The sequence below is a fragment of the Mastigoproctus giganteus genome, chromosome 2, assembly GCF_048544385.1.
Source record: "Mastigoproctus giganteus isolate SK-2022 chromosome 2, ASM4854438v1, whole genome shotgun sequence".
Classification (NCBI taxonomy): Eukaryota; Metazoa; Arthropoda; class Arachnida; order Uropygi; family Thelyphonidae; genus Mastigoproctus; species Mastigoproctus giganteus.
Window position 1 is genome coordinate 42,186,454 of NC_143576.1, and position 27,890 is coordinate 42,214,343.

General features: G+C 36.4%; 1 protein-coding gene across 2 annotated transcripts in view; it reads right to left on the reverse strand.

Annotated features, from left to right (window-relative positions):
* Ufc1 (Ubiquitin-fold modifier conjugating enzyme 1) overlaps nucleotides 1–27,890 on the reverse strand; it is an 84,982-nt gene that overhangs the window by 13,379 nt on the left and 43,713 nt on the right. The window contains exons 4-5 of one of the 2 annotated variants that reach the window (XM_090388823.1): nucleotides 22,627–22,717; nucleotides 18,720–18,839 (exon numbers count right to left, since the gene is read on the reverse strand). In XM_090388823.1, coding sequence (XP_090244949.1) covers nucleotides 18,765–18,839; nucleotides 22,627–22,717 — 166 coding nt within the window. In that variant the 3' untranslated portion in view covers nucleotides 18,720–18,764. Of the gene's footprint in view, nucleotides 1–18,719; nucleotides 18,840–22,626; nucleotides 22,718–27,890 lie in introns of those variants that run through there. The other variant, XM_090388831.1, reaches the window with a different exon arrangement.

Genomic DNA, 27,890 nt, shown 5'->3' on the forward strand with positions numbered 1-27,890 from the left:
TTGTAGAAATCAACTGAGAAAAAATTGTTTTGTTGAAGTGATGTTTTGGAATAAGTCATCTTTCTTTTGTGTTACCTATAGGTATGAATGTGTGTATAAGTTGCTTGTTATTTTTTTAATGTACGGAAGAACTACTACCGTATGTATCTGCAGTGATTATTGGGATTAGTATCCTCTGTAAAAAAAAAAAATATTTATATCTTGAAATGTTATGTATATTTTGCATTGGTCATTGTGCAAGAGCAGTAATGCATGTTGTTTTTGAAGCACCAGAGATATAGATGCTGGGAGGGGTGGGGAAAGAAATGTGTAAATAACTGTATTTTTTCTTGTTGAGAATTGAAGAAAGTAGAGATGATGATATTGAGTCATAGGTTCATCTTATCACTGTACAGAATGCATTCATGTATAAGTCAGCAAAATTAAAATTGTATGTGTTGCTATGGTGTCTAGTTTATTTCAAGAACTACAGTATTTTAATAAATTAAATTGATGGAAATATATTGCCTATATTGCACCTATAAAATTCCGGTTCCCAATGGTGAGTGCTGATTTGCCTACATTCCAAAAGCCCATGGTGTAATTCATCTGTTCTCTTAAAAGGTATAATTGAGTTTTTGGTCCCTTAATGTATAGCCAACCTTTGGATTTGAATTTCTATGATAATATGCATTTCCTATTAAGATACTGACTGCTTTCATTACTGCTGTTTGGAGTGCAAACAGAATCATCGCTTGTCAAAATTAAGTATTCTTTCCAGGAATTTACAAGTTAAACAGGAAAATAGTTTTTATTATGGAGGCACTCAGCTATTAGTTAATTCTAACAGTAACAGCAGTTTCTTCATGTCCATGTGCCTGATTCCCATAGTTATGGCTCATTTTTAACCTATAGGAATTTATTTCCCTGAACTTGCCACAGTTTTAAAACAATATCAGTTTGTTTGGACTCACTGCCTTTTAATATAGGGTGAGAAGAGGGAAAACTGCACTCAGTCAGTGAAGTAGAGGAGATAGTAAGTTCAATTATTGGAGCCAGAGAGCAAAACATTAGTGAATGCAGGATTTTTCATTAGACATCAATGACTGTTTCAGATTTTCCCATCTGCAGTCATAATATTGACTATAGATTCAGTTGTTGCATTAGCAACAATGCATTTCTGTTGTGTAGAAATGGACTGGCGAAGGCTGATGTAAGATTGTAGTTTACACATGTGGTGGCCAGTTATTGAGAACTTTCTGACTTTGAACATGGAATGATTGTGGGGCCAGATGTGCATTTGTCATGATACTGACAACATGGTTAAGTGCTCTTTTGTGTAGTGTCACAGGCTCAACAGCAGAGTGGCTAATTGTGAATATTAGCTTGTAGTGGCTATCATAGATACCCACACTAGTCTTCCATAAGACAAGAAATTTAACTAACCTTGCCTGGTCTGAAGAATTCAGTTTTGAACTCTGTCATGCTGATTGGTATATCTGCATTTGGAGAAAGCAATATGATAGCATGGCACCTGGGTTCTCGGATCACCATTAATCAGTGTCTTGATGAGGATACTTACCTCTTTGTTGTTGCTGAACAAGTAATTCACGACAGTGTATCCTGACAATCCACCATGCCTGGCAGGTTACTAACTGGATTCAGAAACATGACTGCCCAACTTCAGCATGTTTGTGACTTAATGGACACCTGCAAAGTCCATCCTCTATTATGGATAAAAGGTAGGTGTTGGTAATGGTTCTGTTCTCTAGAGCTCTTCCAATGTGTCCTAAAAAAAAGTCTTTCACTCAAAATTGATAAAATGCCAAGCATGATTTAATTTTATATTTCCTTCTTAAGTTGTCAGTTTGCAATTAGTAAAGACCACTATTAATTATTTCTTAATAGCCTTTCCCACCCAAATTGACACTCCTGCCTTGTGCAGCAACAAAATATTTTCACAGGATCTTGGAAGTAGAACTGAATAAGTGAGTGCAATCCTTTTGATTTAGTCTGTTTAACTGGTAAATCCACTTCGAAAGTGTAAAGATTTAACAATAACTGGGCTAGCAAATTTACACATCAAGGAACGAACAGATAACATTCAGTTCAATAACTTTGCAATGTAGTTTTCATCATCATTTCCTTAAATAGGCTTATCAATGTTCTTGAGAGTATAATTAAATGTTTCAATCTTTCTTTGGCGCCTCTGTAGCTAGGTGGGCAGGAGCAGCAGTGCGTAGCACATGGGGTTCGAGCCCGTGACCACCAAATACAGAAAGGTCAGGGAATGACTACCGCATATCCCCGGAGCAATATGGCCTTAGTTGCTAATGCTCCTAAAAACAACAATCTTTCTTTGTAGATAGTAGTAAATGATGATTAAATATTCATCCATTTCAGAAAAAGGCAGCTGCCTGCTTAGTACTATTAAGTGCTTCAGTATCCTTGCTACTAAACTTTAGGCCTATACAGTAACCTTCCAAAACTGCTTTAACCTGTAATCAGAGTGATTACTGCCATCAATAGCAATTAAAAATTGCTAATTTTTCAAACACTGTTGCTGCTCCAGCTCACAAGAATGTGTTCCATGGCTAATTTTGAGAGGCTTGATTATTGTCTTTTATTAGCACCTATGCCACAGAAAGAATTATTTCAGTATATCACTGGATATTGGCACAAAGGTCATTATGTGCCCACGTATGTAGTAAACTATATTAGTGGTATAACTGGATCTATTTTAAATAGTCAGGTTTGCATTATTATCTATTGAATGTTTTAGCATCAAGGGCTCCTGTAAGTTTAATCTATCAGTGGGATTGTTCTTCCTCCAATTGTAAAGCAGTTATTAATCAGTCCCAACTAGATTTTGAACAAGTTAAAAGTAGAAAATTTGCTTCTTGCCAAAGTCCAAATGTTATTCTTGTGTCTTGCTAAAGCTGTTGGTCTCACCTTTTTCTTTTATCTTGCGTAGTGATGATCTTGGTAAACCACCTCCTTCAATTCTCAGTATGCTCCATTAAATGTCTCCTTGTCAGAAGAATTTTAAACATTCTTGATGCCAAGAAAGTGCCAGGTCCTGAGGGTATTTCTGCACTTATTCTCAAAACCAGTCAGTTCCTAAAAAGGATGACAATTCCCCCCATTGAACTCAGTTCATCTCCTTCTAAAGTAATGGAGAAATCTATTAACTGCCAACTCCCAAACTATCTTGAAACCTTCCATCAATGTTGGTCCACATTACCTGTCTATGGACAAATTCAATGTAAAAGTTTGGTGGAACTCAAGCAGTGGCTCTTGATTGTGTTTGGCATAAAATTTTCTAAATAACCTTCCATCCACCTTAGGGTTTGCCAACTGATTTTTGTAATTGGTTCCAGTTTTCTTCCTGACTGCTATCTAACTTCTCCAGGTGTTCCCCAAGGTTCAGTTTTTCCCCCTTGTATGTTAATGACCTTTTTCATTCACCAAAGACCCTATCCATAGCTTTACTGATGATAGCACATTTGCATTCCCCTTCCAGTTTGAGAAACCTTGCCCTGCACAAACAGCTTCAACTTCTCAAATATCTCTTGCTCCACTGAAGATCAGCAGTCGAGCAAGGAAAACTTAGTTGATTTCAATCCTTCTAAAACTCAGTCCTGATTTTTATCTCCTAAAATGATTCTTGTGATCCTATGCCTATCTTCAATGATACTCAGATTTCTAGACAAGATCACGTCTCTATTAGGGATTACCCTGACTTCTAATCTCTGCATAAGCAAGTCAGAAATATTGCTTACTCTGCATCTAAAAAACTGGATTTTCTCTTTCACTCTCAACATTACTTTTCTTCAAAAACAAGGCATTGCCCACAAAACTTCTTTCACGCTTCTAGCTTCCACTCAAAAGAAGGCAGTTTGGTTAATTAATGACCCATCTCCACTCTGTCTCAGTTTCAGTTGCATGCCTTTTCTATAGATACTTCCATGGGCACTGTTTTTCTGAATCAGTTTCTATAATTCCCACTTTGCTTTCCAAACCAGTCAGAATCCTTTACTGTCTAACTTTTATTCCTTCAACTTGTGTTTTCTGCAACAAACTCCCTTCATACATACAATCTATAGATATTCAGGTCTAATGTCAACAAGTATCTTCTCAACCTTCAACTCATGCTTGTGATCTGAAAAAGTTCATTCCTATGAGGAGTTGAGATGTATTTGTGTTTATTGGATGTTTGGCCGCTAGGTCAGTTCCTGAGATGTCAAGATGGCTGATTTTTTCTTCTCACTTTTGTTAAGTGGGATTGTATTTGTTCCATTACAGAGTGTGTGGTGGGAGAATTATTTTTTGGGACACATACTTTGCTCAGAAAGTTGGTGATATAGAGAAGTTTTTAATTACATATAGCTCAGCAGTATAAATACTACATTGTAATGATGGGAAGAATGCAGTATGCAAAGTACAATATACTGCTGCTGCATCAACAGTAAAGTTTTTTAGCCATCAGTGAAAATTCGATAACTGATAAGAAGAAAGAGCTGCATGTATATGTAGGGTGTCTCCATTTGTTCTGCTCTCAAATTGCAGCAGCTGTGGTTCAAAGAGGTATTTATGAATGCGATAAATAAAAAATAAAAAAAAAAAAATTTGTATTCACCCAGGAGTAGTTGTGATGGAAATATGAAATCTCTACAACCACCACACAAAATCTGGCTGTGATCTCACAATTCACTTTTTTCTTTGAAGTGTCACAATTGATAAAATGGTCACTGTTTATGAAGACTGCCAGGTTACAGTGTTGTTGCATATCCAATGGATATATTCCAAAAATTGAGGCATCAGTATCAAAGAACTTGCACAGCTCCAAATTAGTGTAGCTTCTGTCTTCCACCTGCCCTCCAGCAACAACTTGTTGCAGTTCTTCTAAATCTTCCTCAAAGCCAACCTGCTTTGCGAGGGCAACAACAGCGTGTTTTTAATTTAGGAAGCTTGTTTACAGGATCAAAGCCTTTAAAATTGCCAATAAAATCTGGTAAAAGAGGCCGCCAAACACCATGTAAGTATTCTTTTGTCACTTCGTCCCAAGCTGTTATTTGGTTTTTAGGAGCATTAGCAACTAAGGCCATATTGCTCCAGGGATATGTGGTGGTCATGGGCTTGAACCCCTCGGTCTGATCAAAAAGCGTGTGCTACACACTTCTGCTCCTGTCCACGGAGGCGCCTTTGTTCCAAGCCGCTACAATTATGTAAATTGCATTCTTTATGTTGAATAGCTTCCAGAAGTCTATAACTGTTGGTGCATTTTCATTCTGTTTCTGCTATCAGCATCTTAAATGTGTTTCTTGTGTAATAGTGCTTAAAAGCAGCAATTATCCTTGGTTAAGTGGCTGGATAAGAGATGTGCTAGGTGGTAAAAACAGGATTTTGATGTTATGTTTGGTGACAGTTCAGCAAGGGTTGGAGGGTGACTTGGTGCATTGTCCAAAATAATTAAAATCCAAATTTTTCTTTTTGCAGTAGCTTCGAAACACATCTAGTAGAAGGTCAGTGAAGATCTGCCCTGTCATCCACCCTCTTCTAAAGTAAACACCCATTGTCCCTTTTAATGCTCATGGATTGGCTGCATGATAAACAACAGGCTTTGGTTTCAAGTCGCCATTTCCATTTGCTCCTAACGTAATGGTCAATCTATCCTTGAAGCCTGGAGCTCATGCTTTCTCTCTTGAGATATACGTTTGTGATGGCATTTTTTCCCAACACAGTCTAGTTTCATCAGAGTTGAAAATTTGGTCCAATGTATAGTCCTCTTTCTCAATTAGTTTTTTCATTATTGGCAGAAATGCCTTTGCTGCTGCTTCATCTGCGGGAAAGCATGACGTTTCCTGAAATTATTGAACCAGCCACTACTGGCAGTAAACGGAGGCACTTCTTGAGGGTTTTCAGCTTTATTTCTGAGGTCTTCAAATATTGCCAATGCCTTTGATTTTATCGTAAGCAAACTTGTTCCTGATCTCTTCTTTGTTTGATCTTCTATCCAAACAGATAAAAGACTTCCATCTCTTCCAATTGATTTTGTTACACTTTGTGTTGTTCCTGCTATGAAAGTTGTTTTTATTTCTTCTGCATTCTTTCTAATTGCTCTCAGCAGTCCCTCATTTAGGCCTTTAACATGCACAATATCGCATGTTGTGTTCAAAATCGTTCAAAGCATTTTTTTGAGAATAGAGCACAAGAACAAAAAAGGAGGCAAGCAGCAATTGAATAAACGATGCAGTAAAGGCGGAAACACACTATTCTCACATTTTACTAAAGTTCACTATAAATAAAACAATTTGCAGTTTCTCGTTTATTGTGGTTCCTGCTAGGAGAGTCTGTTATAAATGGGTAGTAAAAGTCAATCTAATTTCATTTGTAATTCCAATAGCTGGAATTCTGTGAAATGTGTTTCCCCCTCCACAAAATCTTCTCTTCATTCCTACTTTGTTGTGTTCAGTTGGGGTGATTCCACCGCATTTGACTACCTTTTCTTGTAAACAAAAAGGCAAATTACGTTCGTGTTATATACGACATCATTCCCCTATTTATAAATAGTGTATGATCGAATTGGTGGTGTAAACGTGCGTTATACGAGGACTGACTGTACACACAAATGTGGGGTTGAAATGCTGCAAATTGTGCCTGATGATGGTTGAAAAAGTATAATGATGTTTATTTCAACTTTCTACCACAACTATTTCTGAACTAAGTGTTTATGTACTTTAAATATAACAGCTTTCTGAACTGGAGACATCTGAAAAACTCCCACAGCAATTTTCAGGATGTTTTGTCTAGCTGAATCATAAGTAGGACATTGCTGTGTTGCACAGATGCTTTTAAGGATATTCGGTTTTATTTAAAACTGAATTGTATATAACAGGGGTGGCCAACAAGTCGATCGCAGCTTTAATTTTGCTTGATCACAATGAATTTTAAACATATATAAAAATAGATTAGTCAAAATCTAAAATTATTATGCGTCCCACTGCATACGCTTATTACAAATCCGCTGAACCACGTGACTACTCTTGTCTAGTGAAAATTCACGCAGTTATGTTGTGGAGAGAGTATACTGTATGTGTTGAATTCTTATTTAGCTTACTTAATATTAATAACTGGACAGTACTTATGCGTTAATTTAATATCCCTTGTTTTCAAATTAATACTACGAAAAAGAGTAAAACGTATCATTTTCATCAAGAGTGGGAACTAGAATACTTTTTTGTAATGATAAAAGAAAAATGGTGTTTGATTTTCAATGCTTCCGTGGCTAGACCCAAAAAAGGAAATTTAGAGAGGCACTTCAACACACTACATGATAAATACCATGTCGGATTTTCTGCCTAATAGTAACCTTAGAAAAAATAAATTAAAAGAACTTAAATCCAGATTATTTGCGCAACAAAATTTCTTCATGACACCTAATTTACAATCTAAAGCAGTAACTGTAGCATCATTTAAAGTGAGTCATCTTTCAAAAAAATGCAGACCATTTTCTGATGGTCAATTCATCAAAGACGCATTTTTAGAAATAACAGATTCTCTTTTTGAAAATTTTAAGAAAAAAAAAGTGCTCTTCAAGATCTGCAATTATCTCGAAACACTGTGATGCGAAGCATCGAAAAAATGTGAGCGAACAATTGCGTGTCCTTTTCTTTACAACTGGATAAATCTACAGACGTCAGTGATACAGCTCTACTGCTAATTTTTATTCGTATGGTTTTCGATGATTCTGCCACTAGAGAACTGCTGGGTATGGTTTTGTTAGAAGAAAGAACTAGAGGTCTTAATATATTTAACGCATTCAAAAATTTTATTGAAAAAATTTAATTACCACTATTTAAGCTCGTATCGATAACAACAGATGGAGCATATTAATGGATTCATTGCATTGTGCCAAAAGGATGGTGAATTCTCAGATTTTTTGATTTACCGCTGTATCATCCACTAAAAGATTAAATTAAGTGTTATGGACATACCTTTCAAAATCGTGAATTCCATCAGAGGACAATCTCTTCAAAATGCAACTCAGATCTGAGGTGGCTGAGTGGGAGTAAGTTTCATTCAGCAAATTTCAAGATACGGAGTGGTTGTGTGGTCTGGCTTTGTTGGCAGATTTTACCAGTAAATTAATTGATCTGAATTTGGAACTACAAGGAATAAATAAAAAATTGTAGGTGGCATGATTAGTAATATTTCTACACATAAATATCAATTTTTGGCAATGGCTAAGGATCTCAAAGAAAGAAAAAAATTCCATCATTTTGCAAATATGCAAGTTCATTTGCAAAAATATCCTGTTTTTGAATTTAATAGTGAGAAATATGTTTCTGAAATTGAGGATGACTTTGAAGACATTGTTCAATATATTTCTTATCGATTTAATGTCGACTTAGATATGAAACAAATTGAAGAAAACAATTGCTGAGATTTTTAACATAGAGAAAATATTACCGTATAAGATGCACCTTTTTTCGAAAAATTTGGGGTCTAAAAACTGGGTGTCTTATACAGTGGTTGTAGATTTTTTTTTACTTGCATTTCCCGCTTGTCTTTGCACTTGTTACTGGTATATTAGGTTACGTTATCCCCAGAAAAGATTTTCGTACAGTGCTGAATTCAAGTTAAAAGCGATCCAGTTTGCAAAAGTGAATGGAAATCATGCTGCTGAATGTAAGTTTGGTCCTCCTCCAACTGAGAAAACAATCCGAGACTGCCTACGGGAAGAAACCCTACCGAAAACGCCACGGCAGAAGAAGGCCATTAGAGGAAAGTCAGCAAAATGGCCTGATTTAGAGAGAGGGAATTGAAGATATGGATTAAAGGGCAATTGGAATTCCTGTGTCCACAAAGATGGTTCAGCATGAGGCAAGAAGAATTGCTGATGAAAAAGAAGTTACTGATTTCAAAGGAGGACACAATTGGTGCTTCAGGTTCATGAAACGGAATGGACTAAGCATGCGTACACGCACTAGACTTGCCCAAAAGATATGAGCAGAAGGTCCTTGAATTTCATCGTTTTGTCATTCAATGTCAGAAGACACATCAGTTTGAGTTAGGACAGATTGCAAATATGGACAAAGTCCCCCTTCAATTTGAAGTCCCAAGTTACAGAACTGTTGATAAGGAGGTGAAAACTGTAACGACAAGTGGACATGAAATGAGACATTATACAGTTGTTCTAGCTTGTTGTGCTAACAGAACTAAGCTGCCTCCTATGCTGATTTTCAAACCCAAAACAATGCCAAAAGAAGACATTCCTCGAGGAGGGATTGTCCACGTTCATGATAAGGGTTGGATGGATCAGGATGGGATAAAGATCTGGTTTGAGAAAGTTTGGAGCAGGAGACCAGGTGGGCTCTTACGCAAACCTGCCCTATTGGTGCTTGATCAGTTCAGGGCACACATAACAAAAAATACAAAGAAGATTGCTGCAGAGCAAAAAACAAAACTTGCCATCATATGTGAAGGCTTGACATCCCAGCTCCAACCACTTGATGTCAGCATTAACAAACCCTTCAAAGCTGCCACGAGAGATGAATGGAACCAATGGATTAAGTCTTCTGGGGACAATTTGACACCAGCAGGAAGAGTGAAGAAACCAACTATAGGAGAAGTTTGTATCTGGGTGAAAAGATCCTGGGATAATATCAAGATTGAGATCGTTCTCAAGTCATTTAAGAAGTGTGGCATTTCAAATGCCATAGATGGAGCTGAGGACGAGGCAATATATGAAAACAGTGATTCGTCATCAGACACAGATGAGGACAAGCTAATGGATGGGAGTTTTGACAGTGATGAGGAGTTGTATGAATTTTATGATGAATAAAACTTGAGTTCAATAACTTTATTTCAAATTTCGGGCCCCAAAATTAAGGTGCATCTTATACATGGGGAAATTCGACACTTGAAAATGAAATTATTACATTGTGAAAAGATATCTTCCTGAAAGCCAGGTCATCAGAAAAAGACTTTTGGAAATATGTTTGCCGAGAAAAGTACCCAAACGTGGAAAAAAAATGCAGTGAACTTTTACATTCCTGCTTTGGTCCCACATGTCAATGTGAATCAGCCTTTTCGTATTTCAAAAAAAAAAAAAAAAAAAAAAAACGAAGAATTGCTCTACTCTTACGGATGACCTCATCACAGTATATTCCCGATTTTAAAAGCTTAGCAGATGACATGAAGACACAAACTTTGCATAAATTAAAATGAAATTCTTCAGATGGTAGATCGCATCACAAATTAAGTTCGCCACCCCTGGTATGTAATGTGCTTACTATCTAGTAAATACGGTCTGAATTATGGTTGAAGGGTTTTCAACCAGAATTCAAGTTGTGTGCCATCCAAAATATTCTGTGAGATCATCTGCACATTTTTTATTATACTGTTTATTGAATATCAAACAAGGTAGCACTAAGGACTGACCCTTGGTTCTTGAGTGTTGCCATGTAGTGTTGAAAAACTGTTAACACCATAACTAGCTGCACATGCATCCACTCCACGCCAGTTGACTTTGAAGCTTTCTCTAGTTGTCTGCCAAGTCACATCCCAACATGCTCATTTACTTTGCAATTTGCTGAAAAAATTACAGGCAAAAGAATTGAACAATGCACTAACATCCAATTGTTAATAAACTGAAGAAAATGCCAACTAGGAGTTGTTACTTAAAGTTTATGGTGAAAATACTATGTCAAGAGTTTGTGTATTTGAATGGTATGAAAGATTTTTAGGAAGAAGAGAGAACGTAGATTGTTTCTAATTAGAAATAATCATTGTTTAAGCATTAGAACTCAATGAGGATAAAGAAACAGACAAATTTTAGCTGAAAATTTAGGCAAGAAAAGTGTATCAAAAATTTTGAATAAAGATCCAAAGTACAGTAATTACTTGTAATGAAAGTTGCCTGTTCTGGCACAACACAGAAACTAAAAGATAGTCAATCAATGGAAGACAAAATAATTGCCAAACAAAAAATGAAAACCATGCTTCTTTTCATATTAATGCTGAATATATCCCACCAAACAAATACTGAAGTTGTGACAAAGCTGCATGAAAAACCTTGAAAGAGACCAGAATTGTGGAAAGGTGGCTGCTGGATGTTCCATCACACAACATGCTTTCTGATCATATCTGGAGGTCAGATTATAGATGCCTTTCATAATCTTCTGCAATTCTACTATATGATTTATCACAATTTCATTTCACTTGCTATTAGCTGTTTAACAAATCCATGCTGTGACTGCAGTATAACTGCATTCGTGAAGGAGTAACTTCATTATTTTCCCTGGAATAGGTCTGTTATTTCTAATGTCTCCCTTTCATCACCCCTCCCCCCCCAAATTGGGAATACACTTGCATATCACCAGTCCACAGGGATGTTCTTATAATTGTGGTCTATTTGCCTCCTTTAATATAACTAGATAGATCCAATCCACCCAAGGTCCTTTTTTTTTTTACATTTAGCTCCAACAATTTCTCCTCCAACCTTCCTCTCAGTTAGCACAAAATCAATCAGTTTCCTTTAGCCATCCTTGTCCCTAAAAATTCCTCATGTATGAATGCAGATGGGTCATTCCATGTCAAGTGGCCTAGGGGTCCCTGCTCGACTATCTTCAATTTTGTTGAAACTTGGTGTGGATGTTTAAACAGGTTTCAAATGAAGCTGTGCAAAATTTCAGTTCAAAATACAGTATGCTTGAGACACCAGCACCTTTTTTGTGGAGCTCACTTGTGTTATACGGAATAAGTCACAAAAAATTTTCAAAGTTTTAAGTGTTACTGTTGCACAACAGTGAGAGGTAGTGCTTTGAAACTTGGTATACCTAGTTAGTTAACTTTTGGTGTCCAGGCTCAAAAACCTTCACATTGTAAAAAATGTGGTCTAAAACTGGCACCAAAAATTTGTCACAACAAATTTTAAGCAAGACTTTTGAAATAAAAACCTTTGGTACCTTCTTTGGACATTTCACTTACCAACTACATGAACTCAGTCTAACTAAATATCAGCTCTTATACTTGTTTTTTGGCTGAGATATTTTCCTTCAAAGATTGACCTATCTTAAATATGGGACACGTTCAATTCTTTTTGTTTTTTCCACAACTGGAAAGAGCAGAGTTTCAGCTACAAGGTTCATGGTTTATCTGTTTTGTGTCTTTGCACTCAAGGCCTTAAAATTAAGCCTAAACATCAAGTAGTTTTATGTGCCGTATTGTTATTTTGTGAGATCTTTTTTTTTTTAGAACAGTTCCTTAATCTGGCCAAATGTTTAGAATAATCTAGAAATAGAGTATATTCTAGAATATTCTTGAATTCCAAAAAAAAAAAAAAAAACTGATGAACATTCTAGAACAGCCCCAGGGGATCACATCTGGTGAGTATGGGCTGGGCACACCCAGTGTCCTGAGCTGGATATCATCATTCTTCTCTTTCTGCTGCACCCGCCAAAAAAAAAATTTTTTTTTTGGCGGGTGCTGCAGAAACCTCAGGTTTCATGCATGATGAACAGTTTGTTTATTTTGTTCCTCTATTTTTTATTGTTTGACTGTAATAAAGTTAAGTTTTCATTGCTTGCAGAAATGTCCACTAGTCAACATGAAAGCCATGAAATCAGAAGATTTTCCTGGAGATAAGCTGGACTCATGCATCATCAGTCATATAGATAATTATAAATGTCATGTGCTATCCTATACACGCAAAACTGAGTTAAAATTATTTAAAGAATTAAGTACAAAGTGTGGATTAAAACTGGGTGAAGAAGACACAGTTTGTCTACATCACGAAGCTTTGCTTTCATATTGCAATCCTTTCCAGAAGAAAAATCATATGGTGAAAAAAAGTTTACAACCAATTCATTTGTCAATGGCAGACTACTTTTAAAAAGACCTAACAAGGGTAGACATAAAATCAGGCCAGAAGCTGTGCCCATCAACTTCATCTGGATCAGACCATGATGACAAAATGCATGTGACTGAAAGCTTGAATGCAAGTTTGATGGCTATTGGTATTTCTCCTCTGAAATTTCAGCGAATGACTAAGAGAGACTCACAAGGCTCTGCCAAAAGGAAGGCAAGTCAAGTACAAGATGTAATTGCCAGTAAAATTGTATCTATTGGTGGTTCGGATCCAAATGACATCATGGAGCCAAGTGCAAGTTATCAGTGTGAAAATTGCTTAGATTACAATGAGCTGCTGAAAGAATTGAAAGAAAAGTTGATGGTATCAAGTCATTCAGAAATACTTCAAATATTAAAACTAGCTTCAGTTAGTTGGTCCATAAAGAAAACAAAGCAGAAGAAGGAATCACGGCCATACCTGGAAAAAAAGCATTCTGAGCAAGTAAAGCAAAAAATGATGAATTTAGTCGGATATGAAATGCAGACGGAATAAAAATGAAACTCAAAGGAAATGTTTATAACTTACCGAGATAGAAAGGGATCTGACATTGGATTTTCTAAATTTTGTGAACTTCGACCCAAGCAGTGTGTCACAGTTGGTGCACCAGGAACACATTCTGAATGTGTATGCACAATCCATCAAAATGTCAAGTTAATGCTAGCAGCGCTAGCAGCAAGTCCTGTTGAATGTGATTACAAGGTTATGCTCATTGGTAAAAGTCTGTGATTTGGAGTCAAAAGATTGTATGCTTCATCGGTGTGAAAAATGTCCAGGAATAGATGAATTAAAAAAGCTTCTAGAGAATATTTTTGAAAACAATGAACCAGAATATATTATTGAATTCAAGCAATGGATACACACTGGACACAAAGCAATTAACAACAGATTTTATTGAAGAGTTGAGTACAAAGATATTTAACCTTTCCTGTCATCACTACATTGCTAAACATCAAAGCTACCATTTGAAGTCAACAAAGGAAAGCCTAATGACAGGAGAATTGGTAATTTTGATGGATTTTGCAGAAAATTATTCATTAGTAGTGATTACAAGCTACTTATTACGTGGGAGCATTTGATATTAAAAAAAAATTGAATCCAAAGGGTTCAAAGTGAATAATGATTGAAATCTGACTAGTGTACAATTTCTTTCAGTCAAGCTCTCTTTTCAGAACATTTTTTTTTATATCATAACAAAGCTTACCGGTACTTTGTAGCAGTATCCCATTCTCTCCCTCCCACCCCCATGAATTCCTTTTTTGCCTAATGGTAGCAGAAGTTTCAACCAATAGCTTGATTACCATTTGTACAAAAAGCAAGTCCCTACTCTTAGCTTTTTTGAAATAGGATTTATTAGGTGTGTAATTAATGTGGCTCCTGTTGGATGGATTTTTAAAAAATTGGATATTTAGGCATCTTAAAAACGATTGTCAAGCCATTCCAAATTTCATTAAAATCAGACCGACAGATTGCAATTTTTATTTATTTATTTTTTTTTTTCATACATATTACATGGGCTATCCATATGCTGTATATTATGGCAGGCACACATAAATATACAGTGGTTGCTGACAGTTTTTAAATTCCATGCAGTAGGACCAACAGCAAATTCTAAATGGGGAGCATACAGGAATGTTATTGTAGAAGCTATTAGGCTTTTTATATCAATTAAGAGATATATTCAAGGCTATCCATTCAGTTCTAACACATGAAGAGATCAGACTTGTGCAGGTAAAGAAAAATGCATGAGATGCATATAAATTATCAGTGATATAGATGCTGACAGTTGATATAAACTAGCCTGCATTCCAGTCACAAAGGACGTTAAGCAAGCTTGGGCAGATTACAAGACATCTATGGCAAAGAATCCTTTAATGTAAACAGTGAAAGGATGAACTACATTAATCCACTTGATATTGATGAGCCTGCTCAGGTTGCTGACAAACTGATCGGCATTTCACATCCGGGTGATTCCATGACAAGTGGCCTAATTTTGAAGATGGTCCCTACTCAACCATCTTCAAATTTTGTTGAAACTTTGTGTAGATGTTTAAACAGGTTTCCAAAGAAGCTGTGCAAAATACAGTATGCTTGAGACACCAGCACCTTTTTTGTGGAGCTCATTTGTGTTATGCGGAATAAGTCACAAAAATTTTTCCAAGTTTTAAGTGTTACTGTTGCACAACAGTGAGAGGTAGTGCTCTGAAACCTAATTAACTTTTGGTGTCCAGGCTCAAAAACCTTCACATTTTTTACAATGTGGTCTACAACTGGCACCAAAAATTTGTCGCAACAAATTTAATCAAGACTTTTGAAAAGTCATAACTTTGAAATAAAAACCTTTGGCACTTTCTTCTTTGGTCATTCCATTTAACATATGCATAAGTTCAGCCTAACTAAATATGAGCTCTTATATTTGTTTGCTGGCTGAGATATTTTCCTTCAAAGATAGACTCAAAATTTGACCTATCTTTAGGGGCAAATATCTTAATGTGGGACATCTTCAATTCTCTTGTTTTTGCCACCATTGGAAAGAGCAGGTTTTAAGCAACAAGAATCATGGTTTTTCAGGGTTGTGTCTTGCTACTTAAGGCCTAAAAAATGGCATTAAACATTTTATATTTTCCACATTTATTTGATGGTGAAGTTTCACATCTCAATAAGGACAGAACTATTGCATTTACAAGAGTGAAATTTTTTTTCTACAATTACTCTGCCCTTTGGTTTAAGGAGAAAGGATATATTGCAAATGGCAAGAAAAGAAATTGCATGGGTTTCTTTAGTGCAAGTTCCCAAGCCTGAAAAGTGGTCTTTATTTAGGATTCCAAGCATAGAGGATGTTCTATTGGTTTCTAAGCTATAACTGCAAAAAAATTATTTAAAACACAATGCAATTTGAAATAAGCATGTGTGTGAAGAGATTGAATCACTGCTTCGTAATGGACTGGAATTTTTCATTTATAGTTGATATTACTACTTCAGGCAAGCTATATTGTTGTCCCACTGCTGTTGTTTTTGGAGCTGGAAGATTGGCAATTTATTGTTCAGGAATCCAGCAGGCCAGTGAAATGAGTGAGCTGCTCCATGAAATTTACCAATACATCATGTTCTTCAAATGAAATTTCACAAATACATGCAATGTATTGGCGAGGTTGTAAATTAACATCACATGGTGACTTGCCAAAGAAATTCTATTTAGCACTGATATCAAAAGTTAATGAAATTCTTGTATTGAGCTGCAGAACCATCACTGAAGTAGTAAATGTGTCTGATTTCTGTCATGAAACTATTCAAATAAGTTGGTTAGAAAAACATGCACTGCAATTGTGTCATGTAAAAGGCAGTCACTGATTATGCAGAAACTTATATTCTGAAGTTCAACATCCTTGTAATAAATGACAAATGGATGCAATTCTCCCAATGGAATCATTGAACAGCATCATCTAAACAAGACTTTATTTATAGTTTGGACACAGCATGGTTTTGTTAAGGAAAAGTCTTGTCTGACCAATTTGATTGGATACTATGATGTGGTCACAAAGGAACTGGATGCAAAAAATAATTTTGATATATACTTGGATCTTAGGAAAGCTTTTAATACTGTTGCACGTGGAAGACCACTGTACAAATTGGAGCAGTATAGCATTAAGGGCAAATTGCTGCTATGAATAAAGGGATGGTCAAGTGGGAGAAGACAGAGCGGTAATCAGTGGACACTGCTATTCGTGGAGTCCCCCAGGGTTCAGTGTTGGGACCATTGTTGTTTTCTGTATTTATTAATTATATTGATGAAGGTATATCAGGCTTAATGTCTAAGTTTGCAGGGTTGTTAATGACAGTAAACTACTGCAGCATGATCTAGAAAAATTGAGCAGATGGGCTGAGAAGTGGCAACTGAAGTTTAACATTGAGAAATATGTAAAGTATTGCATATTGTAGCAGTAACCCCAGAGTAACACATCAACTGTGTGATACTACACTCAGGGTAGTGGAGAATGAAAAAGACCTGGGGATAATTGTGCAGTCAGATATGAAGTTTTCTGAGCAGTACAGACAATCTGCAAGGGCAGCTCAAGGTGTCTTGTCAATGATATACAGGATGTTTTCTAGTAGGGATATGGGGGTAATTATTCCCTTGTATAAGGCAATGGTCAGGCCACACCTTGAGTATTGAATACAGGTCTGGTGGCCTCATTTTAGGAAGGATGTAGAGCTGCTGGCACAAGTACAGAGAAGGGCAGAAAGATTGGAAGAAAGGCTTAAATTCTGCAAATTGCAATGTTAGAGACTAGGTGATCTGATTGAGGTGTATAAGGCTTGAATGGTTTGAGCAAGCTCAATGCTGATGGGATTCTTCCTCTTGCAAAGATTAATTGCATGAGGGGACAATTCAAATTGAGGAAAGACAGTTGTTATTTGGTTTTTTAGGAGCATTAGCAACTAAGGCCATATGGCTCCGGGAATATGCGGTGGTCATTCCCTGACCTTTCCGCATCCTCCCTATTTGGCGGTGACGGGCTTGAACCCTGGTCTAATCAAGAAGCGTGTGCTACGCACTGCTGCTCCTTCCCACCTGGCTACGGAGGCGCCGTTGGGAAAAGACAGTTGTAAAACAGATGTGTGGAAATTTGTCTTTAGCCAGCAGGTGGTTGATTGCCAAAAAAAAAAAAAACTTCCGTCCATCATCGTTGTGGAAGTTGACAGCTTAAATAAATTCAAGGCAGAACTAGAAAAACATTTGGAGTGAAATGGATGGGGAGGTCTTTTTTTTTCTTGCATCATATGCCTCATTGATGTTAATGATAAATCCTTATTTTAAGACTGGCCTAAATCATGTTTCTAATGTGGGAAACAAGTTTAACCTCTGTTGATGTGTAAGGTCCCCCACACTCTGCATTATCTTCAATGATATCATGTCTATCTCTGAAGTGCTTCTATTATACACAAATATTTGCACATTGTAGCCAGAAATTATATCTATTAAAAAAAATTTAATTTGACGTTCATGTATTTTTAAGATTCAGTCCTGAAACTTTTGATCTTTTTTATGAATAAATGTTATATAAGGCTGCAAAGACTACTGTTCACATTAGCTCATCTGTTTGTTGGCAATGTGTATTTAACCTTCCTCTAATGATGCTGATAATTTCTTGAATACATCTCAAATTTTTACATCAAATCAATAATCTATTAACAGAGCTACTTTATTTTAGGTACAGGCTAGGAATCAGTTTCTATGTCCTTTCTAACTGATTAAAGAAACTTGGATTAGTTTCTGGTTTACTTTTTTTTTTTGTGCACCAAATACTCCCCAATTGAAAAGGAATTCATATAATGTATAGTGGTCTATATATGATATGAATATACATTTTAATATCTATCAATTTTCTATAGGCATACAAATTAGTCACTCACATGAATATGCTGCTTTTAACATTCAGTCTCCAACAGGACAATTCAATATCTTGCTCTCATTAACTGCATGAAACAAGTCATTAAATTTCTGTTATTTACTGACAGAGTATCACTGGCTAAATTATAAAAGATGCATAAATGGGGGAGAGAAAAAAAAAAAAAAACCCAGATTCAACATGTTATAAATGTCAAGAAGACATTTATCTGTAATAGTGGCAGTGCTATTGTCCAACATTATGAGCAGTGGTAATTCTTTCTTAACTGCAGCACATGCATGCTCACATTTTTAATGGGATAATCATATTTTTATTACAATTTAAAATCTTGTGGTATTAGGAAAAAAACTATTCAAAATCTTGAGCACTTTCATTAATCTAATTATGAAACTGAAAGAATAAAATATTAATACAAATTCCATCATGCCTTAGTTATTTATTAGCATTTTGCTATCAATTTTCTACAGTTGGTTCTTGTGAACTATGACACTTCGTTGAATCATATCTGGAATTTCAACAGCTAACCAAGGTCCCAACTAGAACAGAATAGAATAATGGCATTATTAATCTTCAAATTAACATCCGTATTTTAAGTTACTACCAACTACTGTATGTAGTTTTTTACTAACTGCCTCAAGTTTTGTGGCTGTACTAATAATACATATCAAAACACCCAACACTTCTAATATTAGGATGAAGCTTACCTCAAACTCTTTGGTTTAAAGCATTAATTAAGATGAAGACACTGTTAAAATGAAACTTACCTTGTTCAAAATACCCATCAGAAGTTTCCTGTTAGGGAGGAGGGGGATATATTATTTATGCATAACTGCCAACTTCTGAAAAGTGAAAATAAAATTTCACTGAAAAAATACAGCCATATGATTGTTTACAAGTAAGGTATGCTTTTAAACATTAGGTTATCTAACATTTTTCTTCCTATGCATTGTCTTAGACAGCAACTGATGACTACTTCAAGAAAGATACTGTAGCAGATTTTGCACCTCTTCCGAAATGATGAGTCAAAGTTTTGTTTATAACAATGGCACTAGCAAGAGAATATTTTATTTCAGTCTCCCCCCCCTCACCTGGTTGAATATTCTCTGACCATATGCATGGGTCGGTTAATTTCCTGACCAAGGATGATCACCGTACATCAATTCTTTCTTCCTTTAAAATAGTATTTTAGGTTCTCACATTGAAACTGGCCTGCAAAATATTTCTTTATCTTCTTTATAATGATGTTGTGAAGTACTAGAAACTCTCCCCCCCCACACCTTTTTCTTCAAAATCAATTCATTCTTCAAATATGACTATATTTAAGTTAAATAACGTAGGTCAGCATCAATTTCCTCCCTGAAATAATTGACAGATTCTCTTAGGAAATACTTAAAGTTCTCATTATCCCCAGTTTTTAAATATTGTCGGACCAAAAATCAAGACCTGTACTTGGTTTAATCATATTTTCTCTAAAAAAATTGAGGGCTTTCTACAATATTCCAGAATATTGGGATAAAGGATGGAAAAAAGGTTGGGATATTTCTGGAAGGTTCTAGAACTTTGACAGACTTCTCTAGAAACATCTCTACAGGAATATATATGAGTAGGTTCTACACCAAGCAAGAATTTCAGAAAGTGTATTTGTTTCAAAAAGCAAGTGGTGAACGAAGTGAACAAGTGTTGTGTACAGTAGTGTAAATCATGAATTGTGTTCAAATTAGAAATAAAAATCTATAATTTCTTAATTGTATTCTTATGCGCACATACCTCAACTGCATGTGAAATATGTTTCATTCCTGTTGAATTAAGCCTGATAGCTTTTGCTACGTTTGCGTAGAAGTGGTATCACAATCGCAGCAAAAGCCACTGTCACAACTTTCAAGAATAGTCTATGAACTCTATTTTGGATATAAGGTTAGAGATCAAGATAAAGAATGGGCTCCAAAGATTTTCTGTACCTCATGCTCAAGGCTGGCTTAGGGTAGTTAAAAATCAATGACTTTTGTTGTTCTAGTGATAAGGCGGGAACCTCGAGGATACACCACATAAATGATTGTTACTCTTGCATGACCAATATTTCTGGTAAATCCAAGCATAAAGTAGAATATCCCAATATATCTTCTGCTCTAAGACTGGTTCCTCATGATGATACAATGCCAAAGCCACCAGAAACACAGACTTTTCAACTCTTACTCTGATTCAGGATCGGAAAAGGAGTCTCCAAAAGATGCAGATCCCAAAATGAGTACAGATCCAGACTTTTCAACTCTTAATACTACAAAATTGCATCTAATCACTCAGGCAGAATTGAAGAAATTGGTCAGAGATTTGGACCTCTCCAAAACCAAGACTCAATTACTAGGATCATGGCTTTAGCAACGGAACCTTCTTGAAAAGGGTGCCAAGGTGTCTTTTTATAAGAAGAGAATCTAATATAACCACCTATTACTTCATGGATGGTGCTAAGGTTTATTGTAACAACGTCCAAGAATTAATGAAAGAGTTACATCTGGAGCATGTCCCTGAGCAGTGGAGGCTCATCAAAGGTCAATTTAAAAGCACTTTTACATCATAATGGAAATAAGTGTCTATCTATACCATTAGCCCATGCAGTTCACATGAAGGAAATGTACAAGAATCTACAGGTTCTTTTGCAAAAAATATGATATCAAGAATACAAATGGAATACCTGTGCTGACCTAAAAGTGGCAGTTTTGACCAGGCTAGAAAAATATAGCACACCCTCCTTTGATGGATAAATCAAAAATTTATTTACCTCCATTGCAAATCAAGCTCGGTTTGATAAAAACATTTGTGAAGGCAACAGACAAAAAAAGGTAAAGAATTTTCCTGTTTGAGGCAAGAGTTTCCTCAAATCAGTAAGGCTAAGATAAAAGAGGGAATTTTGTGGGTCCTCAAATCAAACTACTATTGCAAGATGAGGAATTCACTAAAAAATTAAATGCTACAAAAATAAGAGCCTGGAAGACATTCGAAAACATCTGCCAGGACTTTTTAGGCAATGAAAAATTACAAAATTATAGTGAAATTGTGGATGAGCTAATTTTAGCATACAGACAGTTGGGACACAACGCGTCATTAAAGCTTCATTTACTACGTTCCCATTTAGACTTTTTTCCTGAAAATTTGGAGTAGTCTCCGATGAACACGGTGAAAGGTTTCACCAAGATATTTCCCAAATGGAAAAAAGATACCAGGAAAAGTGGAGTCCAAATACGGTGACAGACTGTTGGAATCTCGTATGGGATTCCAACAGTCACCAATGAATGGTTATAAAAGGCAAAAAACTCATTTCTCATCCCATCAGATATAAAAATTTTTGCAAAAAGAATAAGGTTAATAGACCCATTGTTCAGTATTTAGTATGTACGTAACATGTTTTCAAAATATATAAAATCTTTTTTACTAGAAACTTAGTTTTTGACTTTAATCCCTTCTCCCTTAAAATTGATGGGTGCTAAGCAATACGGTTGCCATATTTGAATTTCGCAACGTCAAATCTACAAGAATCATCCTGAATTTTAACAGGGAGCGAAAAAAAAAATTTTTTTTTTTTTTCCCTCCAACTAATTCTTTTGATAACCCAGTGGGCAACTTGCTGTCTATGAATTCTGTTTGAAGATAGCAGTTTTGTTGACCACCTTAAGGAAATGCGAGTCACTTGCCCACCAGAGTGTGAAATTAACCACATTTATTCATCAAGTCATAGGGTGTCTGCAATGAATGTATTAAATATTTAAGGTTATAACACTTAATTGTATGTATCACCATGCAAAATCACCTCGATGGCAGAATGTGTCAACTTGCACTAATGCTTTCTTTCTGTTTTGCCATTCATGATGTATTGTCTGTCCGTCTTTATTTCTTTTGTAACTGACAAGGAAAGTGGTGTTTTGGCTCATATTTCTAGACTATTAGCAATGTGAAATTAAGAGTTGAAAACAACTTTTTTTCTCTGAAAGTAAATCTTTAATTAATCTTTTCTGCTTTCTAAATCAATAAAGGGTATCATCCCTGGGCCATAATGTACACAGCATTGCACCAGAAATGGAATAAAGTTGTGCGTGTGTGTGTGTTTTTTTAATGACTAACTGAACAATTACAGTAAACAATATGGCCATACTGTTAAATAAAATTAAGAAAAATTCCAATTTAATGCTGTTTTAATATTTTTTTTTTATGCAACAGGCAGAGGGTTGGCAGCTATGCTTATGCATGGGAAGTTCAGGCATAAATAAAGGAATGAAATTTAGTATCTACCAGCTAAATTAGTTGTTTCACCAAATATTTAATAATACTTACCCCAAGGGCCATAGCATGTGCAATTCCAAACTTAGGTACATTCCTTGCCCAGAGAGGTTTAAAGTGGTCAGAAATACAGATTTTTCCTCCTCTTAAAAAAAAAAAAAAAAAAGGGAAAGATTAAGCATCCTTTATTAAGTTACATAAAAAAGAAAAATTTGCATTTCTTATAAAAGGTTAAACAGATTCTTCAATTGAATGATGCATGTAGCAGTAATGGTAAATGATGCATAAAAAAAAAAAAAAAAAAACCCTACACAGTTCATCCATCTGTACCTTTCAAGAACTTGTCTAGTTCTTTTAATTTATTCAACCCATCACTTGCACAACAAAGGATGAAAGACTTTCAACAATCAACCACTCACTGGCTGAAGGCAAACTTCCGAACATCCATCCTGCAACCATCCTTCCGTAACTTGAATTTATGGCCCCTCATGCAAGTGGAAGAATGCCATTAACATTCAGCTTACTCAATCCATTAAAGGCTTTAAACATCTCAATCAGATCTGCCTGCAGGTGCCTAGTCTCAAGACACTGCAATTTGCAGAAATGAAGTCTTTCTAGTTAAAGCACCCTTTTATTCCTTTCACTAGTCTGGTTGCCCTTCTCTGCACCTGTTTCAGCAGATCTACATCCTTCCTAAAGTGAGGCCTCCAGACCCGTATACAGTACTCAAGTTGCCTAACCATGGGTGTAAACAAAGGAATAATCACCTCTTTATTTCTGATATCAAAGTTTCTCTATATCATTGACAACACCCAATGAGCTGAGTTGGCGGAATGCCTGCACTGCTCAATTCCCCCCCCCCCCCCCCAGGTATTTTTCATTCTCCAACTACCCTGAATGTAGTACCATACAGTTGAGAAGTTACTCTGGGTTACTGCTACCAATATACAGTACCTTGCATTTGTCAATGTTAAACTTGAACTGCCATTTCTCAGCCCATCCACCCAATTTTCCTAGATCTTATTGCAGTAGCTCATCCTGATGACTGTCATTAACCACCCTATCAACCTTTGTATCATCTGCAAATTTAGACATTCAGCATGATATACCTACAATAACATCATTGATAAATATTAAAAACAACAATGGGCCAAGCACTAATAACTGCAGTTCATGAAGAGCAGTGCCAATTAATAACCACTCTGTCTTCTTCCACTTAACCATCCTTTTATCCGTAGCAGTGACTTGCCCTCAATGCCACATTGCTCCAGTCTTATGTGCAACAGTATCAAAAGCCTCCCTGAAATCCAAAGTATATGATGCTAAAATTATTTTTTACATCCAGTTCCTTGGTCAGTCCATCATAGTAACCTATCAGATTGGTTGGACAACACTGACCCCTTAACAATTCCATGCTGTGATTGCAGTATAACTGCATGCCTGTCCAGATGATCCTGAATTATTTCTTTAACCAGTAATTACTCGTCACCTTTTGACCCCCCCCCTTAATGAAATGGGGATACATCTGAACATATCCAGTCCATAGGGACCTCCCCTGAATCCAAAGATGCTCTCATAATTATGGCTATGGGTTTGATTATCTCCTTTGCTGCCTCCCTTAATACAAGTGGTTAGATTCCATCCATCTGAGGTGCCTTTTTAGTTCCATCTTCAGCAATTTCTTCTCCACTTTCCTTTCAGTTATCACAGTCATTTAGCTCCTCATTACAGTTTGATAAACTTCTGGCATCCCCTTCCCTAAAGAATTCCTCATGTGTGAATGTAGATGCAAAATACCCATTCAATCTGTCTGCAATCTGAGCAGTGTCAACAGCAGTTAACCCACAGACATCAATCAAGTAGCCCAATGTGATTCAACCCACTTCCTTCTACTGTTAATATAAGCATAGAAATGTTAGCTGTTTTTTTTTTTTTTTTGCAGAGAATTCTCATAATCAGCCTTAGCTTGTCTAATCTCTATTGTGACTTGATTACAGACTAATTTATAACTACTATAGGCTTCTGTATCGCCTGAATTTCTATACATCCCATGCACTTTTCTTCTCTGCCACATGTCTCAATAGTTCATCTATTGAGACATGTGGCAGAGAAGAAAAGTGCATGGGATGCATAGAAATTATCAGGTGATACAGAAGCCTATAGTAGATATAAATTAGTCTGTAATCAATAGTTCATCTATTGAGACGTGGCAGACAAGTAACATCATCAGTTAGTCCCACTGCACAGTACTTAAACTGTCTTAAACCACTGTAGTTACCCTTCTGAAAGCAAAAGCCTTTCCCTTTACCCTTGATGGTAGTCATGTCTTTAATTAAATTCCACATTAGTGCACTGTGATCGCTGCCACCCAATGGGTCTTTTACCTGCAGATTCTTAATGCATGAAGCATCACTGTCGATAACCAGATCCATAGCATTGCTTCCTCTTGTTGCCTCTCTAATGTGCCATTGTAAAAAAACAGTCATCCAAGAAATCCACAAAAGCCTTGCTAATGTGTGAGTGATCGACACATTAGCAACACACTAGCAACCCACAAATGTCTCATAATGGGGGATTTTAACCTTTTCCGGTCAACATCTAGAAAGTTAAAACCTCCATTACGAGACATACTGATTTGCTGGCACATTATTTCTTTGCAGTTATTAGGCCTATAACACACTCTTACTCTCAATTTTGTTTTACCAGTGCTTACATCACAACAATCTTAGTCAACATTGCACTCATCACTCATGTCAAATAGATGCACTGCTTTAGATTTAATAAGCTTCTTAACTAAGAGCATAATGCCTACACCTCTCCTGTCCTTCCTGTATATACTGTACTTCCCACATTCAAATTCAGCATCACTTATGTCTGCATTTGATAACTTAATCAGTACTTCAAAGTCATCAAATTTATTTACTATGCTCCTGGCATTGGTGTACATGCAACTATTCTAATTTTTAGTTACCCTAACCACAGGGTATGTGGTTAGGGTAACTAAATTACATATTTACTTGTTCCATGATGACTCACAGCAGGCCTTGAAATCTCGACACCTTGCTTTCCAGGCTACTGCATGTACCAATAGTAGCAGTGCAAGAATCACTTTCGGTTGCCTGCAGCTCTAGTTAGGCTATTAATCTGTATATCCCCCAAGCTATCAGTTCCAACCCATCTCTCACTGCCTCGATAGCATCAGCAAATATTCTTGCACCCCTTCTACTCAAGTGTATCACATCCTTGTTTCCGATTGGGCTAGCCAGGTGGGTAAAGTGCCTGCCTGGAAACCCAAAGGTCGCGGGTTTGAATCCCACCTCGGGCTCTGATCAGAGTAAAATACAAAAACTTTGGGATGTGAATTATGGCCACAGAAGCCAATGCGCCAACAACAACAAAAAAAAACATCCTTGTAAAAAGTCTCCTGTTCACAAACTCAGACCAAGCTGAGAAAACTTCTACCCTATGAGCCTTGCACATTCTCTCTAAGGCTGAATTGATTGACCAGGCTCTCAACATGTACTCTCTCCTATCAAGTCTTGGCAGAATTGCAACCACTTTCAAATTCAATCCCAACATTTGAGACTTACTTTTTAAGTCTTTACTTCTCAATGTCATTAGTGCCAATGTGTACAACAATATAACCTTTTGTGCCCCCCCCCCCCCTTTCCCCAGGTAGACATACCCTGGTCCTATTCCACCTATCCTTCTTGCACAACACATTCCCTGTTTCTCTGACAATAGTCGCCGATAATAAGCATCTCTTTGGGGGCAGCAATTCTGCCTTGGAGATTGCCACTTGATCAGCATTATCTGCAATAGATGGAAAAGACAAGGCAAAACATGTTTATCATAATATTTCTGAGAAGAGAATATAAAATACATAAAAAAACATAATTTGTACCTATTTTTTCAATGTATTCACCCCAAATTTCAATACACATTGTATTTATTCTGCAGTGTTTAACCCTTCAAAAAAAAAAAAAACCACCTGTTAATTAAACCAGGCTTCCATGCTGCCTTTAGCTCTTCATTATTTTTAAAATGATTTCCACAAAGACGAGACTTGAAGCCAGTTCTGGGCTGTTCAGGAGGGTACTTTAATCATTCAAATCCAGATTCATGAATTCATGAACTCCTTGAATGGAGTCAATGTTGTCAAAATAAGAGCCTTTCAGTGGTGCCTTGAGCTTAGAGAACAAAAGTCACACGGGGTCAAGTCTGGTGAATATGATGGACGCGACAATGTGCAGACTTTTTTGCTTGCCAAAAATTCCCAAAAAAGTGACATACTTGTGGCTTGCTGTGTGCAAGAGGAACCAACTGCTATCTTCTCCATACTGAGGCAGCACACAATGGATTCTCTGCAACAAATGTTAGTTTCAAAACGTGCAGAAAGTAGGCAAACAGTAACACCTTGGCCACTGGGCATGAACTCTTTTGTGCACAATTCTTTGCTATTGTAGAATGGAATGAGCATAGTTTTCATTTTTGACATTTCTTGATGAACTTTTTTAGCTTTTTGAGAGTTTGCTGACTTCCACTCTGTACCGTCATACTGAAAACATCTTGTCACTCATGCTTGAATTAGTATTAGTAACGGCCGTATGGTGCAAGAAAGCCTATGGCTTATGCTGCACCAGCCAAAAAAAAAAAAAAAAAAAAATCCGAACAAAACAATGATAAAAACAAAAATTAAATAAATAAATAATAATAATTAATAAATAAATAAAAATAATAAAATTAAATTAAAAATTAAATAAAAAGGAAATTAATCCTATCATCCTATGCGCTTCCCTTACCCGAAAGTACTATCCAGATGACCTTTGAATTTCCCCAAACTGTCGGCCTCTACCACCCATGAAGGCAACTTATTCCAGTAATTTATAACTCGCTGGCTAAAATAAAACTTCCTGCAGTCCAATCTAAACATTTCCCCGCGTAACTTGAATTTATGTCCCCTAGTTCTAGCATCATTTATAATCTTGAAAATTTTGTCCTCATTCATTTTACTGATGCCTCTCAGAGCCTTAAACACCTCAATCAAATCTCCTCTAAGGTGTCTAGTTTCCAAACTCTGCAACCCACATATTCGAAGTCTTTCTTCATAAGGACGCCCTTTTGCCGATCTCACCAGGCGAGTTACCCTTCTTTGCACCCTTTCAAGAAGCTCGATGTCTTTCTTTAGGTGCGGTCTCCATACTTGAACACAGTATTCCAAGTGTGGTCTAACATAGGCCTTATATAATGGGATTATCACGTCCCTATCTCTACTTGCAAAAGTTCGATAGATCTTCGATAGGACACCATGGGCCTTC